Source organism: Stegostoma tigrinum, chromosome 12 (genome assembly GCF_030684315.1).
Source record: "Stegostoma tigrinum isolate sSteTig4 chromosome 12, sSteTig4.hap1, whole genome shotgun sequence".
Taxonomy (NCBI): domain Eukaryota; kingdom Metazoa; phylum Chordata; class Chondrichthyes; order Orectolobiformes; family Stegostomatidae; genus Stegostoma; species Stegostoma tigrinum.
The window spans coordinates 66,207,490-66,224,640 of record NC_081365.1 but is presented as its reverse complement, the minus strand read 5'-3'; the positions used below and the strand labels follow the sequence as shown (position 1 = coordinate 66,224,640).

The following is a 17,151-nucleotide window of genomic DNA, read 5'->3' as shown; positions in this document are numbered from 1 at the left end:
GTCCATTAACATATAGCTGTCATTGTTAAACTGGAAATTATGGATTGGTTCTGAGATGGGTTCTAGATCAGGTGACAGCATCAGCAAAACAATTCAGTGTAAATAGACTGCAAGTCAATAGATTTGATTTGATTTTACATTAATGTATGACATCTGAGTGTCAGTGACTAAGTCAGCATTTATTACCCTTTCATAATTGCCTTGAGAAAGATGTGGTGAGCTGGCTTCTGAAACCACTGCTGTCCATGTGAAGTAAGTGCAGGAAACTGTAACCTCTGACAGGATGCAGGGTAATTAGAGTGGATAGATTTAATGTAACTAACATTCTGTGGAATGGTATTATTGCTAAACTGTAAATCTGGAGACTCTGGTAATGTTCTAGGGGCCCAAGTTCCAATCCTGCCGTGGCAGAAGGTGGAATTGGAATTTAATAAATATATGGAATTAGGAGTCTAATGATAAGCATGAATTCATTGGCAACTGTTGATTCACTAATGTCTTTTAGGGAAAGAAATCTGCCACCCTTACCCTGCCTGGCCTATGTGAGACTTCAGACCCACAGGGCTTCTGGGCAATTTGGAATGGGGAGTACATGTTGGCCTGGCCAGTGACATCCATATCCCATGAATGAATTTTTGAAAAATATGCAGTATAGAGAAATTAAGAAGCCATTATTCAGCAAATTGTTATCTTTTAGATTGCAGTGATTAAAAATTTGGTGAAAGCTCATTCTATTCTAACTATGTCCTTGAAAAAGAGAAATTTGCAGCCTTTTTGGGACAGAGCTGGGCAGTGGGATTTGCTGAATAGCAAGAGCCAGCAAAGGCATCTCAAAGTAAAATATAAAACACAAGAACTGCGGCTGTTGGAGATCTGATACAGAAACGGAAATTGCTGGCGAAACAGTTAATGTTTCAAGTCCAGTGGCTCTTCATCGGTCACCAGACTCAAAATGTTAACTGGGCTTTCCTACCACAGGTTCTGCCAGATCTGCTGAGTTTCTCCAGCAATTCCTATTTTTATTTCAGTGTAACATATAAACAGTTAGGACAGCGATGAGGAGGAATTTTGCCTCTCAGAAGGTAGTAAATTTGTCGAATTGATTACCCCAGAGATCATGTAGTATATTCAAGGCACAGAGATATTTTTAATCACTAGGGGATCAAGGGTTGGGGTTAAAAGATGAAATTGAGAATTATTTGGTCAGCCATGATCTCACTGAATTCTGTGGGACAAATGGCCTATTGTTGCTCCTGCATCTTCTGCATTTATAGTCTAAGCCTCCCTCCATCATGTATGATTCTCTGATCAATCACATCAGCAATTTCCTGCAGTTGTCAATTATTCAGTTTCAATATCAAGTTTTTTTATGTCTTTACTATTTTTAAACAGCAAATTTTCAGTACCTGTTGTGTTCTGTGTAGTGGATGTTTTATTCACAGTGATGATGTACACTGTAAGAAAAATGGGCATCAGATCAGATATAACTTTGGCACAGTCAATCAATCAGCAGCCTCACTATGTCCGTAACATTTCTTTGTAAATTATACAAAGTGTATGGCGCTACTGAGCCTGCTTAAGGGTTTGATTTCAAAGTATTGCATTTTCTCATGATGTGAATAGATCCAGTCCATTACTTTCAAGCCCATGTTTGAAATGGAATGAACTTGAAGAGAAATAATCTCAGAAAGGTCCATTTTAATTCTAAGAGTTATTGATCTTCCCATTAAAACTATATTCAGATAATATTCAGAGAAATGATTATTCACCCTGAGTATCGGCTGAATTTCTGCCAATGTAGCACTCACTTTGATGCTCAGCTTCCCTCATAAGATTTTAGCGTATATGAAAGACAGTCAACTAATCATTTTGTGACTAGAAATAATCTTGGTGTTCTTTTGCATATTTAGTACCAACGAAGTGGGTGCGTGACAATTAAGGCAATTAGATCTGACAATTGCTCTCTCTATACAGTGCTTCCCTCTGTATTACAGAGATACAGATGGAAAATTAACAGATGGGGTTGTGCTTGTCCATTGATGTGCACTCAAAACCATTGTACAGTCAGGTAAAGGAAAATCAAATTTATCTATTAATATACAGCTGTACAGCTTTCAAAATTGAAACACTTCAAACACCTATTTGAAAATTACCTGTCCCAGGTTGCGTCCTGATTTTGGTAGTGGAATTCCCTGTAAAAGGTGACAAGCAGTTAGAAAAGAACTTAAATTTCCGTAAGGGACAGTGTTGGGTACAGCTTAAAACTTTGTTTGGATCTTTCCAACTGTATATATTATGCATAGAGCTATGTTTGGTTTTTTTGTGTATTAGGTTATGTTTTGTTGTTAAAGAAGATCTGTAGCCTTATGTGACTATGCTTCAGTGAGTAACCACCGTGTCAAATAACTGCAAATATTCAACATAAGTTCTAACAAGCCAAGTTGCATTTTTGAATCTGACTTGCCCATTAAAATCAAAACACTTAAACAAAGATAAATACTGGAGAAGGAGAAACACCTAGGTTTACGTGGGAATAGCAGGAGCATTAGAATAATTGAATGTTTTTGATAAAGCCAGTCTTCTTTGCTCCTGTCTGTATTGATTATAAAACACACCAAGTGTTTTCTGTGATTCTGAGCAGTATGACTTCACAAGTTACTTCAATTATTAATGAGCCAGGTTTTTATGGGGAGCACGTAGCAATCAGAGTCTGATTGCTATTCCCCTCCTTTGTTCTTAGCACAATAAGAGCTCTGCATTTACAGCATATTTACAGCACTGTACCTGTTGTCTTCTGTGTGGATAATGTCTCATTAATAGTCGTGCTGGTCGCTGTAAGGGAAGATGATGATTCTGAAATGAGAAGATGAACAGCCAAGCCCTTCCTGTGACATTACTTTGCAAATCACTTACAGTTAGGGTCTTCACTCTTGCAGGCGTTCCCTCAGAGTCTCCTGCAGGGGGAATTCCACAGCATCCCAATGCACACCTCCCAGGTATGCTACAGGGACAACTAACTGGCCTGTAGAAAATTGAAGCAACCACTATTTCCAAACAGTGTGTTTACAGCACTGTACCTGTTATATTCTGTGTAGGTAATGTCTCATTAATGGTCGCAGCGCTCACTGTTAGGGAAGATGGTGATTCTGAAATCGGATGATGAACAGCCAAGACCTTTCTGTGACATTACTTTATAAATTGCTCACAGTTAAGCACAGGGAAGTCAGTTTCATAAAAAAGAACGTAGGATCATAGTATGAAACATTCAATTGTTCATGAGTTATAAGCTATTCCCTTCATCAGGGAGGCTCTTCAATCAAATTCGCCTTTGCTGCTGAGATCCAACATCTATTCCCAGTTCAGATTAGACTTGTTGATTGGAATTTGCTGTGAAAATGTGGGGATGAGTGGTTTCCATAGTGTCATTACATCCATGGAATGGGTTGAGATATCTGACATGACTCTACTTATTTTCCCCTGATTATTAATATACGTGCACACGCTGAATCTCATGCCAAGTGAGATGAAAGTTCTCACCACTCCTGCAGCCCTCCAACTTCTAGGTGTGCAGATATCTTTGAGGATGAGCTGGACACCAATTACAATGCTGCAGGCTAGGAATGTCGCCTCAGACTGTGGAGTTACCTCTACATTGTGATCACATGGCACTGAAGAAAGCTTAGCTGGGTTCACATTTTCGGAAATGGATCTTTGATGTGCTGGTCGATGACGTGAAGTAGTGAAGACCTGTCTTCCTCTTAGCTAATGCAGAAAGGCTAATGGACTACAACCCTCAGCATCACATGGATCACATCTACTCAACGCCTCTCACCCACCTCATTCTCAACAAATACAACTCTTTCCTATCATCTGCACATGCCACACACTCATTGAGGAGATCTCACTACCTCTCCTGTCGTGCATGATCACTAAATGCTATTGCAACCTCTTCTAATGTACTGAATTCATCTTTTTGCCTCATTGAAGGACAAACTGGACCACAAATGGGTTGAAATGTCCAAAGAAAACGAGGCAATGTGGTGGACATCAGGTTCCTCAATTCTCTTGAGGACAAGTTGAATTGCCTGGGGAAGGTAGACCTACTTGTGGTGACAGGGAGGCAGCAATAGGCCATCAGCAGACCCAACTCCATTGTGTTATGCTGCTGTCCAGGTCCTAACAGCACTGACCCATTCTGCTTCTGCACAATCTTTGATCCATCTTCTCTGACCCATTTCTGTTCTTCTCTTATGCAGGCACCAACAGCATCCAGGGAACTTTGAGAAGGGATCTGCCTCAGACTCTCATCTCCACCTCGGAGGAAGAATTTTGTTGGCCATGACTGGATGCACTGGTAATATGTTCACCTATACCCTCCACTCTGTCATACGGGGTGTTGACACATATCACCTCAACTGAACAGTCTGTACATATTCTGAAACATTGAAGGGTTACCACTGATGGAAGTAGCTTCCTCAGAATTCACAACAGCCTTGTGGCTGTCATGACGGACTGCACACATTCAGATGTCATGTCCTCACTGATGGTTTCATAGCGACATAACTTAAGCGCCATCTCAGAGTGACCTGCACATACCACTCAAGTGCCATGGATTTTCCATAATTCTTCACATTCCCTTTTATGGTGCTGCTCCTGTACCGCGATGACCATTTCACCCCTCCCTGTTTGAGTACCTATACAATACTATAAATGTTGCCACTTTACCCCCAAAGTCCATAACGTTGCATAGTCGATAGGATGCCTTTGTTGGTCCCACATCGTCCCTTCGTAGAGACCAGAGTAACACCTGACTTGCATAAACCTTTGCTTTTAGAGCTTCCAATTCCTCCTCCCATTTGACCTGAGCACCCACTCTATTACTGCCAATTACCCCCATTACTATGACCTCAGCAACCCAAAACAATAGAGTTCATTCTCAGACTTGAGCTGCCTGCTTTCTCCAGGACACCACAGATTGACCCCTGAAAGGGCCTCTCAGTTGCGCCCTACATGTCCTGCTCAGTTTGCACCTGTGAACTAACTGTATCCTGATCCATGGATCCCTGGAATTGCCTAGGACCAAGCACAACATTGACCATGACCAACCACTATGGACTGACTGACTGCAGTTCATCCACACGCCACAAAGAACTCCTCCCCTATGGTTATCATGCACTGACGAAGACTTCAGGCATGTGCAATCTCTTTGCCACCAAGGCTGCTGGCACATGCTGCAGTTCCGATGATGACACGGTATGGTGCCATATCGTGACACAGTCACCCGCTGCCCCCTGACAAATGTTCTCTTTGGCACTCCCCTTTGCTAACAACTGCCTGCCTCTCCTTCCCCAAATAAAAGCAAATGAACCCTCAGATATGGTGTGCTTCTAAGAAAGCACTACAGGCAATGAATGCTAAAAAGAAAGCTGAGACCCATAGTATGTCATTGTGAAAAATCCTGTGTCAATACATGAGATGCTGGGCTGTCCCTGAGCTCAAGGCTTCCTGGCAAAAACTATGAGTCCTAGCAATGTTTCAATTGAATCTGCCTCCTCCAAACCTCCAGTCAGTGCATTCCATACATATCCCAACTACTTACTGAGTGAAACAGTACCTTCTCACATCACTGAAAACAACAAATGCTGGAAATCACCACAGGTCAGACAGCATCCATGGAGAGAGAGTGAGTGAACGTTTCATGTCTAGATGACTCTTCATCAGAGCTGAAGTGAAGTATGGAGTGGACAACATTTATGCTACGTTATTGGGGGGTAGGGGTAGTGGGTATAAGGTGCTTGGGGAGAAGAGATGTTGAATGTTCAGGTTAAGTGCTCGGAATGTGAGAATGGCAGAGCAATGGTGTCTCTCCTGTCAGACTTGAAAGGACAGTAACTAGGATGGGGGGGGGGGGGGGGGAGTGGAGGACATGATAACAATCTAGAGGAAAGGGAAGAAATCGTTGACAGTTTGAAGGTGTTTGACCTCAATATTAAGCTCAGAAGGCTATAAATTGCCGAGTCTGAAGATAAGAAGTTGCTCCTCCAGTTTGCTCTGTGATTCACTGGAACATTGCAGCATGCCGAGGACAGGCAAATGGGCATACGAATGGGATGTTGTGGGAAAATGACCGGATACAGAAAGGTCGGGATCCTGCTTGCACACAGACCGGAGGTGTTCCGCAAAGCTGTCGCCCTGTCTGTGTTTTGTTTCTCCACTGTACAGTGGGACCACACTGTGTGCAGCAAATACAATACACAAGATTGAAGAAGGTACAGGTGAAATGCTGCTTCACTTGGAAAGACTGTTTAAGCCCTTAGATGGTGAGCAGGGAGGAGCTGAAGGGGCAGGTGTTGCACCTTCTGCAGTTAAGTACTAAGGCGTCATGGGAAGATGGGGTGGACTAGGGAGTCCAGAGGGAATGATCCCTGTGAAATGCAGACAGGAGGAGTGAGGGGAGAATGTGTTTGGTGATGGCGTTCTGCTGGAGTTGTCTGAAATGGTAGAGAATGATCGTTTGAGTGCAGAGGCTGTTGGGATGTAAAGTGAGGACAAGGGAGCCACAATCACACTGTTGTGTGGGAAGGGGCAAGGGAGGACGCATGGGAGATAGTGGATGAGGTTGAGGGCCCTGTCAACCACAGTGGGCAGGAAACCGCTGTTATGGAAGAAGTTAAGCCATATCAGCAGTGCTGTTTTAGAAAGTGGCATCATCCAAAAAGATATGACTTAGGGGAAGGAACTGGGGGAATGGGATGGAGTCCTTGCAGGACGTGAGGTGTGAACAGCTGTAGTGAAGGTAGCTATGGAAGTCAGTGGCTTTGTAGTGGATGGCAGTGGTCAGTTTATTCCCTGAAATAGATTCAGAGAGGTCAAGGAAAGGAAGGTCTGACCAAGTGGAAACAGGATGGAGTCAAGATATGAGGAAATGAGCTCAGTGGGATAGGAACAGGCTGGTTTGATGGGCTGCGAGGGTTAGTCTGTTTGTGGATTTTGGGAAGGAGGTAGAAATGGGCTGCCCAGAGTTGGGAGACTATAAGGTTACAGGCAGTGGGGGAAAGGCCTCCTGAGAGAATGAGGTCAGCGACAGTCCTGGCAACAATGGCTTGATGATGGGATGTGATCATGGTCGAGGGGACAGTAGGAAGATGTGTCCGAGAATCAGCATTGAGCGTTGGCAAGGTAAAGAGCAGGCTACAACAGGACCTCTTGTTGGCCGGTTTAATAACAAAGTTAGGGTTGGACCCAAGAGAGTGAAGTGTTGCAATTTCAGAAGGGGAAAAAGTTAGAGTGTGTGAGAGGAGCTGTTGGATGTTTTGCACACTTTTTTTGTCTCTTGATCAAAGAGAGGAAGATTGGAAGTTTAATAGTAATGCAGTAGGCTAAGGCACTAATGAGATGCAAAATGCATGGAAATTAACTTGTCTTCCCTCTTGGGTTAGATTCTGAAAATCACTATCTAAGGCTTGAAGACTAACTCGGGAAAATTTCTCTCGATAGTGAGAAGGTGGTCATCTCAAACTCCACTATTCTCAATACATCACGTGGAAAATACTGCCCATCATCTGGAATGCAATATATTAGGAGTTGGTGGAAGCAGGTCTGAAAGCAATTCTCAAAAAGAAATTGAATTAATATGGTTAAAAGGAGAAATTTCTAGGTTTTGTATGGAAAGAGCAAAAAGGTTAAGAATAATTGAGTAGCACGTTCACAAACGTTGTAGAGACACAATTGACAGAATAGCCTCACTCAGTCCTGTCTGATTGAATAAAAACAATACATCAGGAACTTCCTGTGGTTCTAAACAGCTCAATTTCAATATCAGGTTTATTACATTTTTAATAATTCCAAAGAGCAACTTTCCAGTTCCTATTGCATTCTGTGAAAATAATGCCACATCAACAAAGGGGCCATTTACTGTAAGCACATCATTTCAGATCAGAAAATCCACTGTTTCATCATGTTGATGACAGTGCTTTGAAAATTGTGTACATAGCAGCATTGGTGAACTATTTAGTTATTAGAATAGATTAAGACCATTTCTTCCAAATCCACATGTGAAATAAAATCAGCATGAAGAGAAATACTTTCAGAAACCTTAGAATTAATTCTAAGTGTTGCTGATCTTCCCATTAAAGATTTTGCCACCGAAAATGTTCAGAGGAATTCCTTGATACCTGAAGGAGCTTTTACAAATCCACAAACAATGCACACACTGTTTCCATATCTGATGGTAAGAAGATAATCTTTTACAAATAATTAGCTGATCATTTTCCTATTGAAGAGATTGAATTTATAGTTTTCTGCATTTTCAGTGCCAGCAACAAAAGATGTGAGACAATTACGGCGATTCGATCTGGTAATTACTTTCTCTATGTAGTCCTTCCCTCTGTATCATATCTGTCATGCAGCTGATATTGATGACAAATTCAAAGAGTGGGAAAGGATCGTTAGTCACAATACTTTGTTGAAAAGGTGCTCAAATACATTTCTTCTGTCAGGTAAATAGAATTAAACTTTTTCCTTTTAATGTACAACTTTTCATTTCAAACTTTCAACACTTTTTTGCAACTGCATGTCACAGGTGATGGATGGTATTGAGAAACCGATTCCCTATAAAGGATGATCTCTGGTAGATTTCCATTTTGACATCCAATAGGGGGAAAGCTGGTGGTGTCGCCTTTTGCGAAACAGCCCAAACTCAGGAGAATAAAAAAAACCTGAGGTGTTTAAAAGTTCTCATTTGATAAAGGAAGCTCTCTAATTTGGCTAAAGTGGCAAATCAATCCCCACTGCAAAATGAGATTCAGGGCCCACACTATGGTCTTTATCAGCATTATAAATTGAAGTTATCAGATGACACTGAGTAAGACTGTAAGAGCTTGATTATCGTGACATCTTACAGAAATGAAGGCTGCAATCACTGTCTATTTTAGAAGAGGCATCCAATCTGGACAGTGGGTCAGAAGAGTGGGATAAAGACTCACATTTTAAGTAGTGCATCAATGTGGGCATGAATGCTGAGTTACTGAAGTGAACGGCAACATTTAAGCTGGGGGATAGGTCAAAAGAAAAGCTGTGGCAGAATCTAAGGAGTTATTTCAGAAGTATATTCCTGCTTTTTTGAAGAAAAATTCTAAGGGGTGGTCCCACCAACTGTAGTTAGCTAAAGAATTTAAGGAAATCATCAAGCTTCAGGAGAAAGCATACAATTACACAAAAGATTAGAAGCAGAGGGTTAGTTAACTCAATTGGCCGGATGATTAATTTGCAGTGCAGAATGATACCATTCTGTCTGAGGTTAACATGAAGGATACTCCTCAACCTCCCCCTTCACCTGAGTGGTGGTGATTTAATCTGTGAGTCACCACACATCACCTTGCTCTCCAATGAGAGGGTGGTGACTTTATCTTTACCTTTCATAGCAGGTCAGATGATTGCAAACAATGACTAAAAGGTTAATCGTGAGAAGGGAAATTAGAGTATGAGAGGAAGTTAGCTAGAAGTGGCACACGTCTCCGCTGGCTACATCTGCGGGAAGTGCACCCAGCTACAGCTCCTTGAAAACCGTGTTAGGGAAATGGAGCTGGAGCTGGATGAACTACGGATCATTCGGGAGGCAGAGGGGGTAATTGAGAGGAGTTATCGGGAGTTGGTCACTCCTAAGGCTCAGGACGAGGATAGATGGGTTACAGTTAGGGGGAGGAAAGGGGACAGACAGACAGTGCAGAGATCCCCTGTGGGCATTCCCCTCAGCAATAAGTATACCGTTTTGGATACTGCTGGGGGGGTTGACCTACCAGAGGAAAGCCATAGTAGTCAGTTCTCTGGCACTGAGCCTGACACTGTGGCAAAGAAGGGAAGGGGGCAGAATAGAAAAGTACTCGTGGTAGGGGACTCGATAGTTAGGGGAATCGACAGGAGATTTTGTGGGCAAGATCGGGATTCCCGGAAGGTATGTTGCCTCCCTGGTGCCAGGGTCCGGGACGTCTCCGATCGGGTGTATAAAGTTCTGAAAGGGGAGGGTGAACAGCCAGAAATCGTGTTACATATTGGCACAAATGATATAGCCAGAAATAGGTTTGAGGATATAAAAAGTGATTTCAGGGCGTTAGGATGGAAGCTGCAGAGCAGGACGAACAGAGTAGTGTTCTCTGGTTTACTACCGGTGCCACGAGATAGCGAGGTGAGGAACAGGGAGCGGGCGCAGCTGAACACGTGGCTACGCAGCTGGTGTAGGAGGGAGGGTTTCAGATATGTTGATAATTGGGATGCCTTCTGGGGAAGGTGGGACCTGTACAAGAAGGACGGGTTGCATCTGAACTGGAAGGGGACCAATGTCCTGGGTGGAAGGTTTGCTCGAGTAGTTCGAGAGGGTTTAAACTAGTATGGCAGGGGGGTGGGAACCTGAGCTGTATACCAGAGGTGAGCGTTGATGCAGGTGAGGCAGTAGCAAGAGGTAGACCAGCTAGTGGGAAGGATTTTCCTGGGAAGGAACCAAGGGATCGGTTAAAGTGTGTTTGCTTTAATGCAAGGAGTATCAGGAATAAAAGTGATGAACTTAGAGCATGGATCAGTACCTGGTGCTATGATGTTGTGGCCATAACAGAGACATGGGTTTCTCATGGGCTGGAATGGTTGCTGGATATTCCAGGGTTTAGAACATTTAAAAAGAATAGGGAGGGGGGAAAAAGAGGAGGGGGTGTAGCACTACTAATCAGAGAGGGTATCACAGCTACAGAAGCTTCCATTGTCGAGGAAGATCTGCCTACTGAGTCAGTATGGGTGGAAATTAGGAACAGCAAGGGAGTAGTCACCTCGTTAGGGGTTTACTACAGGCCCCCCAATAGCAGCAGGGAGATTGTAGAAAGCATAGGTCGACAGATTTTGGAAAAGTGTGGACGCAGTAGGGTTGTTGTAATGGGTGACTTTAACTTTCCTAATATTGATTGGAACCTCCTTCGAGCAGAAGATTTGAATGGAGCTGTTTTTGTAAGGTGTGTTCAGGAGGGTTTCCTAACGCAGTACGTTGACAGGCCGACGAGGGGAGAGGCCATTCTAGACTTGGTGCTCGGAAACGAGCCGGGGCAGGTATCAGATCTTGTGGTGGGAGAGCATTTTGGTGATAGTGACCATAACACTCTCTCATTCTACATAGCTATGGAGAAGGAGAGGATTAGGCAAAATGGGAGGATATTTAATTGGGGAAGAGGAAACTATGATGCGATTAGACACGAGTTAGGAAGCATGGACTGGGAGCAGTTGTTCCATGGTAAGGGAACTATAGACATGTGGAGATGGTTTAAGGAACAGTTGTTGGGAGTGATGAGTAAATATGTCCCTCTGAGACAGGCAAGACGGGGTAAAATAAAGGAACCTTGGATGACGAGAGCGGTGGAGCTTCTAGTGAAAAGGAAGAAGGTAGCTTACATAAGGTGGAGGAAGCTAGGGTCAAGTTCAGCTAGAGAGGATTACATGCAGGCAAGGAAGGAGCTCAAAAATGGTCTGAGGAGAGCCAGGAGGGGGCACGAGAAAGGCTTGGCAGAAGGAATCCGGGAAAACACAAAGGCATTTTACACTTACGTGAGGAATAAGAGAATGGTCAAAGAAAGAGTAGGGCCGATCAGGGATAGCATAGGGAACTTGTGTGTGGAGCCTGAGGAGGTAGGGGAAGCCCTAAATGAGTTTTTTGCTTCTGTCTTTACGAAAGAAATGACCTGTGTAGTGAATGAAACCTTTGAAGAGCAGGTGTGCATGCTGGAATGGATAGAGATAGAGGAAGCTGATGTACTGAAAATTTTGTCAAACATTAAGATTGACAAGTCGCCAGGCCCGGATCAGATTTGTCCTCGGCTGCTTTGGGAAGCGAGAAATGCAATTGCTTCGCCACTTGCGAAGATCTTTGCATCCTCGCTCTCCACTGGAGTCGTACCTGAGGACTGGAGAGAGGCAAATGTAATTCCTCTCTTCAAGAAAGGAAATAGGGAAATCCCCGGCAATTATAGACCGGTAAGTCTCACGTCTGTCGTCTGCAAGGTGTTAGAAAGGATTCTGAGGGATAAGATTTATGACCATCTGGAAGAGCATAGCTTGATCAAATACAGTCAACACGGCTTTGTGAGGGGTAGGTCATGCCTTACAAACCTTATCGAGTTTTTTGAGGATGTGACTAGTAAGGTTGATGAGGGTCAAGCTGTGGATGTGGTGTATATGGGCTTCAGTAAGGCATTTGATAAGGTTCCCCATGGAAGGCTCATTCAGAAGGTCAGGAGGAATGGGATACAGGGGAACTTAGCTGCTTGGATACAGAATTGGCTGGCCAACAGAAGACAGCGAGTGGTAGTAGAAGGAAAATATTCTGCCTGGAAGTCAGTGGTGAGTGGGGTTCCACAGGGCTCTGTCCTTGGGCCTCTACTGTTTGTAATTTTTATTAATGACTTGGACGAGGGAATTGAAGGATGGGTCAGCAAGTTTGCAGACGACACAAAGGTCGGAGGTGTCGTTGACAGTGTAGAGGGCTGTTGTAGGCTGCAGCGGGACATTGACAGGATGCAGAGATGGGCTGAGAGGTGGCAGATGGAGTTCAACCTGGATAAATGCGAGGTGATGCATTTTGGAAGGTCGAATTTGAAAGCTGAGTACAGGATTAAGGATAGGATTCTTGGCAGCGTGGAGGAACAGAGGGATCTTGGTGTGCAGATACATAGATCCCTTAAAATGGCCACCCAAGTGGACAGGGTTGTTAAGAAAGCATATGGTGTTTTGGCTTTCATTAACAGGGGGATTGAGTTTAAGAGTCATGAGATCTTGTTGCAGCTCTATAAAACTTTGGTTAGACCGCACTTGGAATACTGCGTCCAGTTCTGGGCGCCCTATTATAGGAAAGATGTGGATGCTTTGGAGAGGGTTCAGAGGAGGTTTACCAGGATGCTGCCTGGACTGGAGGGCTTATCTTATGAAGAGAGGTTGACTGAGCTCGGTCTCTTTTCATTGGAGAAAAGGAGGAGGAGAGGGGACCTAATTGAGGTATACAAGATAATGAGAGGCATAGATAGAGTCGATAGCCAGAGACTATTTCCCAGGGCAGAAATGGCTAGCACGAGGGGTCATAGTTTTAAGCTGGTTGGTGGAAAGTATAGAGGGGATGTCAGAGGCAGGTTCTTTACGCAGAGAGTTGTGAGAGCATGGAATGCGTTGCCAGCAGCAGTTGTGGAAGCAAGGTCATTGGGGTCATTTAAGAGACTGCTGGACATGCATATGGTCACAGAAATTTGAGGGTGCATCCATGAGGATCAATGGTCGGCACAACATTGTGGGCTGAAGGGCCTGTTCTGTGCTGTACTGTTCTATATGTTCTATATGTTCTATAAGTGTAAAAATGGATAGCAAACTTTGTAGAAATGAAGAGAGGAACATGTGAGTGTTGGCCCTTTGGATCATGAGAATTAATGGCAGATAAGAAGGAAATGGTAGATGAAGTTAAACCAAAATTTTGCTTCTGGATTCTCTACAAAGGAAACAAAAAGCATTATAATAACAACTAAAAATGAGGAGATGGAAGTGAGTGGGGAACTTGATGACATTACATTCAGCGAACCAATGGAGCTACAATGGGAAAGTTCCCAAATCCTGATGGAATTCATCTTAGGATCTTAAAAGAGATGGCTAGTCAGGTACAGATGTGTTCATGTCAATTTTCCAAAATTCTCTAGATACAGGAAAGCACCCACCAGACTGTAAAAGAGCATAGGTAACCTTTCTGCTATTCAAGGAAGGAAGGATTCAGAAAATAGGACTCTATAGGCTGAAGAAGGGTTCCCTGAAACGTCAGCCTTCCTGGTCCTCTGACACTGCTTGGCCTGCTGTGTTCATCCAGCTCTACAGCTTGTTATCTCAGATTCTCCAGCATTGGCGGCTCATACTATCTCTGAAACTATAGGCCAGTTGGTTTGATGTATGTTGTGGAGAAGCCATTAGAATTGATCATTAAGGAGGCTATTACTTGACACCAAGAAAAGTTCAAAGCATTTAGGAAAAATCATGAAGGTAGTGTGAAGGAGAAATCATATTTAATAAATTTACTGACATCTTTGCAATGTTAATAAAGGGGAACATACAAATGCACTATCTTTGAATTTCCATAAGGCATTTGACAATGTGACACATAAAAGGCTATTGTGCAAATTAGAAGCAGAGGATATTATATTAGGTTGAATGGCAAGTTTGCTGGCTGGCTGAAAATAGAGAATAGGTATAAACGGGTCTTTTTCTGATTGGCAGTATGTAATGACTGCAGTCCAGTATGAGTTTGTGCTGGGTCCTCAGTTTTTTTCACAAATTGTATCACTGGCTTAGATGAAGAGAGTGAAGCAGTTTGCTGATGGCATAAAGATAAGTTGGAATTTATGTTGCAAAGAGGACATATGGAGATTTTTTGTTCTGTTCGCAGACAGATGTGGTTAGGATGAGTGGGACAAAAACATGGCAGAGTTTATGTATATGTGTAAAAATGTGAAATTGTTCACTTGAACAGCAAGATTTTTTTTAAAAGGCCATGTTAGACAAATGGAGAACATCTGCATCCCAAAGTGCAGAGGAATCTAGGTGTTCTAGTGTCTGACTCACAAAATGTTAGTATGTAGGAATAGCAAGCAATTTAAAAGTTTAATGGAATGCTATCCCTTTATTTCAAGTGGAATTGACTGTGTAAATACGTAAGGGTGTTATGCTTCATTTATACAGGACATTGGTGAGCCCACCTCTCGAACATTGTGTGCATTGTGTTATGATCTCCTTCCCTAAGGAAGGTTGTACATGTATTGAAGGTAGCTTTACTAGAGGCTGATTTATGAGACTTATACATCAAATTGATTTATTAGGAAAGGTTGGATAGACTTGATTTGTTTTCAATGGATTAGAACTGAGTGATTCTCCACTGGGTGTAATTAGCATGGTGTGAATGGAATTAGTCAGTTAGAATAAAGATAGAAAATAGGTAGAAAATAGATTTGAGGTGAGAAGCACATGTAGATAACAGTCTCTTAATGTAACAGTAAAACTAGAACCGAGCATCTCACAGATGACTGTGTTTTGTCATATATGTTGCTTACTTACAATAAACAGAGATCTACGGAACAGTAAACCTGAAGATGAAGTTCTTGACTTTGCCTTCTCATGAACCTAAACTCTTGGGTGTGGCCCTAAAACCATGTGACAAAAGAAAGGCAGTTGCTACATTCCACCTCGCCTTTTTGACGATCAACATGTTTTGCTTATGGATCAATGGGGAAAGAGTAGAGAATAATTGAGTAGCTCTTTCAAAAACTGTAAGCAGACACATGGATTGGACAGCTTCCTTTTATCATGTCTGATTAGATAATAGCACAAACCAGGAGTTCCTGTGGTTCTGAATTGCTCAATTTCAATAATAGATTTCTTACATTCTTACTATTTCCAAAGAACATATTTTCAGTACCTGTTGTGTCCTGTGGCGACGACGTGGAGTACACTGTAAGAGAAGGACATGTTTTCGATTACAAAATCAATAACCTCATCCTGTCAGCAACATTATTTTATAAATCATCCACAGATTAGGGCGCTGGTAAATCATTTTCACGGAAAGAAGTTCCTAAAGATTAGGTAGTAAAATTTTCAGCTTTTCATGAGTGCAATAGAGTATTCTGTTCAATTTCTTCAAACAAGTTTGTCTGTGCTGTTCGGAAGGCACATTTATTCCCAGTTATCAAATATCAATTTTCAATTGCTATCAACCAAAAGAGAAAATAGTCCTGTGATATTAACATTAATTCTAAAAGTCAATAATGTTCAAGAAACAGATATCTACCTAGAAATCTCTATGCAACAAGATTCTATGAACTCACATTGATGTACTCTTTCCCTCTCTAATCTCAGTACAAGCTAGTCATGAGCTGGTGACAACTTGCTTCTGTGCTACAAATATATTGATGTTTTCTTAATGCATTAGCATCAGTGATAAAGGGGTGTGACAGTAAAATATGATATGATTATAACTCTCTCCATTCACCATTGTGAACTTTAAAGGAGATGAAGAATTGCAAATATAATACAGGAAGGATACATTAAATATTTCTCATGGTGAGAGAATGAACTCAAAGGCATTCAGAAAAAGAGTAAAATTAACCCATTAATATACAGCTTCCTTCATATTAAAATATATCAATCGGTTGCGTGATAGGATGTTGATCAGGAGGTAACAGTGGCAAAGGGATTCTCTGTGAATCGATTACAGCCAGTAAGTTTGATTTGTTTTTACATTCATACACTGTGTATTCACTTTGATGGCTTGGTGAGTTTTTATCATTGATCATCCTTAATTGTCCTTGAGATAGTCGTGCTGAGTTGCCTTCTTAAACTGCTACAGTCCACATGAAGTAGGTGTAGGGCATTATAACTGTTTTGTTATCTCTCTCCAGAACCAGATTAACCACATGGACACCCATTGTTTGTGTCAAGGCTTACACAACATAACAGGCTACAAAGTGAAGTTGAATGAAATCGCGGGCAACAGTATACCCATACACAAGGATCTCACTGCTTTCTATGCTCACTTTGAACAGAAGGTCAGTGAAATGACATCACCTCTTCCAATAGCCTCGAATGCACCTTGATCCTTTGCAATACACCTATACTCACCCTTGGCACATCCGGATAACCTATGCCTGGCTCCTACTTATTGACTACAGCTCTGCCTTCAACACCATGATTTCAAACAAACTCATCTCTAAACTCCCCGCCCTAAGTGTCAGCTACAACCAGCCTACCCCAACTACGTCCATAACTAGATCCTCAATTTCCTGACCCAAAGACTGTACTCAGTAAGAATAGGTGACAACACTTCCTCCACCATAATCCCCAATACTGGTGCCCTGCAAAGCTTGGTACTCAACCCACTACTGTACCCCGTATATGCTCATGACAATGTCACCAAAATCTGCACTAACTCCATTCACAAATTTGCTGGTGACATCACCATTGTAGTTTGGATCTCAAACAATGATAAGAATGAGCACAGGAAAGAGATTGCTTACGGCATGTTGTAAAGACAATTTCTCCAGCTACATCAGCAAAACAAAGGAGCTGGACATTGACTCCAGGAAGTGGAGTAGAGGGCAT

At 42.4% G+C, this 17,151-nt stretch overlaps 1 protein-coding gene and 1 long non-coding RNA gene across 4 annotated transcripts in view; one reads left to right on the top strand and one right to left on the bottom strand.

Annotated features, from left to right (window-relative positions):
- The window catches only part of LOC125456983 (adhesion G-protein coupled receptor G6-like), a 205,003-nt gene that overhangs the window by 48,130 nt on the left and 139,722 nt on the right, over window positions 1-17,151 (bottom strand). The window contains exons 31-34 of one of the 3 annotated variants that reach the window (XM_059650387.1): window positions 15,473-15,505; window positions 2,785-2,853; window positions 2,154-2,192; window positions 1,407-1,454 (exon numbers count right to left, since the gene is read on the bottom strand). In XM_059650387.1, coding sequence (XP_059506370.1) covers window positions 1,407-1,454; window positions 2,154-2,192; window positions 2,785-2,853; window positions 15,473-15,505 — 189 coding nt within the window. The remainder of the gene's footprint in view (window positions 1-1,406; window positions 1,455-2,153; window positions 2,193-2,784; window positions 2,854-15,472; window positions 15,506-17,151) is intronic. The other 2 variants (XM_059650386.1, XM_059650388.1) reach the window with 2 other exon arrangements.
- Window positions 148-16,681, top strand: LOC125456985 (uncharacterized). Its single transcript, XR_007248551.1, has 3 exons — window positions 148-252; window positions 4,257-4,354; window positions 16,452-16,681. It is a non-coding gene; the product is annotated as an uncharacterized LOC125456985 (long non-coding RNA).